Source organism: Capsicum annuum, chromosome 4 (genome assembly GCF_002878395.1).
Source record: "Capsicum annuum cultivar UCD-10X-F1 chromosome 4, UCD10Xv1.1, whole genome shotgun sequence".
Classification (NCBI taxonomy): Eukaryota; Viridiplantae; Streptophyta; class Magnoliopsida; order Solanales; family Solanaceae; genus Capsicum; species Capsicum annuum.
Window position 1 is genome coordinate 228004034 of NC_061114.1, and position 2613 is coordinate 228006646.

General features: G+C 39.1%; 1 protein-coding gene across 1 annotated transcript; it reads left to right on the forward strand.

Annotated features, from left to right (window-relative positions):
* Nucleotides 1-524: 524 nt before the first annotated feature.
* On the forward strand, nt 525-2613 carry LOC107866995 (3-ketoacyl-CoA synthase 4). Its single transcript, XM_016713065.2, has one exon. The coding sequence runs from the start codon at nt 720-722 to the stop codon at nt 2274-2276; it is 1557 nt and encodes a 518-aa protein (XP_016568551.1). The 5' UTR covers nt 525-719; the 3' UTR covers nt 2277-2613.

Below are 2613 nucleotides of genomic sequence, written 5' to 3' on the forward strand. Positions count from 1 at the left end.
TTCATAGTCAAAATAGCTGATGAAAGAAGAGAGAAGAAGTATGACTTTTTTCACGAAGAATATAAAAAAAGCAAGATTTTGACCAGATACGTATCGAAGGAAGTATGACTTTTTCAGGAAAAATATAAATAAAGCAAGATATATTGACCAGACACGTATCGAAGGAGCAAAGGAGGAGGTAGCAATAGCATATTAGCAGGAGCAGCAGGAAGCGAATAAAGTGAGCTTGTTCTCGAATCAACACTCTAGGAATCAAAGATTAAAGATAATTTCCGACAAGCGCACATTCATAGATTGTTAGCATATCATCAACAAAGTGAAGCTTAGCAAACTGAACCATCATTAACAATGTGAAATCTCAAATAGCCCGGCAACAAATTGAATCACCATCAACTAAATATAATCTAATTAATCGCTAATAAATTAAATCATTATCAACACAAAAAAATTCAGTTAGCCAACAAACTGGGCAATTAAACCTCCCCAAACTTTTGATATTACTAACCTTTTTATTTTTGTATAGTAAAATTTTTCAAAAATTACAATGTACTACATTCTCCCCAAAAAATTTATCTAAACAAAAATACAAAATGAAAATGACTAGTGGAATTTTGTGTTATAAAAGCATATAAGAATCTTTCTGCAAAATTGCAATTTCCAAAAAGTCAGCTTCACTGATAGAGAGAGAATAGTTATTATTCTCTCTCTCTTTCATCGCCATGGCCGCCGCCACCACCACCGCCGCCGGTGCCGACACGGCGGCCGGCACAGGTGAGACAGTCGGAGTTCAGATCCAGCAAAGTCGAAGGTTGCCGGATTTCCTACAGAGTGTAAATTTGAAGTACGTTAAACTAGGTTACCATTACTTGATCTCAAATTTACTAACTCTATGTCTGATTCCTGTAATGGCTGTGATATTAATCGAAGCTTCGCAAATGAATCCTGATGATATTCGCCAATTATGGCTACATTTGAAGTATAATTTAGTATCTGTTATTATTTGTTCAGCCGTTTTGGTTTTCGGATCGACGGTTTACATCATGACTCGGCCACGGCCGGTTTATTTGATAGATTATACGTGTTATAAACCTCCTGAGGAGCTTAAAGCTCCGTATGAACGGTTCATGAGGCATTCAAGGCTAACTGGTGATTTTGATGCGTCTTCGTTAGAGTTTCAGAGGAAGATTCTAGAACGTTCAGGCCTCGGGGACGAGACGTATGTCCCCGAGGCTATGCATCATCTTCCTCCGCAGCCTTCGATGCAGGCTGCGAGGGAAGAAGCTGAGCAAGTGATGTTTGGTGCATTGGATAAATTGTTTGCGAATACATCTGTTAAGCCTAAGAAGATAGGTGTGCTTGTTGTGAATTGTAGTTTGTTTAATCCGACTCCTTCGTTGTCAGCTATGATTGTGAACAAGTATAAGTTGAGAGGGAATATAAGGAGTTTTAATTTGGGAGGTATGGGTTGTAGTGCTGGTGTAATCGCGGTTGATCTTGCTAAGGATATGTTGCAAGTGCATAGGAATACGTATGCGGTTGTTGTTAGTACTGAGAATATTACTCAGAATTGGTATTTTGGAAATAAGAAGTCGATGTTGATACCGAATTGTTTGTTTAGAGTAGGAGGTGCTGCTGTTCTGTTGTCTAATAAGTCCGTGGATAGAAGAAGGGCGAAGTATAAGCTTGTTCATGTTGTTAGGACACATCGTGGGGCTGATGATAAGGCATTTCGATGTGTTTATCAAGAACAGGATGATGCTGGGAAAACTGGGGTTTCTTTGTCGAAAGATCTCATGGCGATTGCTGGTGGAGCGCTTAAGACGAATATCACTACCTTGGGTCCTCTTGTTCTACCTATCAGCGAGCAGCTTCTGTTCTTTGCTACTCTGATAATTAAGAAAATATTCAATAAGAATGTGAAGCCTTATATTCCAGATTTCAAGTTGGCCTTTGATCATTTCTGCATACATGCTGGTGGAAGGGCTGTTATTGACGAGCTGGAAAAGAATTTGCAGCTGACGCAAGTTCATGTTGAGGCATCTCGAATGACACTGCACCGCTTTGGAAATACTTCATCCAGCTCCATTTGGTATGAACTGGCGTATACGGAGGCCAAAGGAAGAATGAGGAAAGGTAATAAAGTTTGGCAGATTGCATTTGGAAGTGGTTTTAAATGTAATAGTGCTGTTTGGCAGGCACTGCGAAATGTAAAGCCTTCTCCCAATGGTCCCTGGGAGGATTGTATCGACAGGTATCCAGTTAAAGTAGTCTCATAACGTGGCATAAATCAAGATTAGGCAAGTTCAAGGTTATCGGTAGCTGCTTCAGTGTCCAGTTGTCTCTTAAGTTACATGTACTTTATGGAGCCTCGTTGCTTGAAGCTGAGCGATGCTCTGCTTCCAATTTTTTCCTTTTATCTTTCCTATTTATGAATGAAGTATCATTTTTTTCTTTTCTTGGTTAGGGCCTTATGCTAATTTGTGTTGTACCATTTCAATCTATTACTCCTAAGGTTTCTTGTATGTAGCAAATCCTATTTTAATTGTACTTATCGTGCCCCTATAAACATCTCCTCATGACTAAATTTATGAGTAGTGGATTCAAGTTACTAAA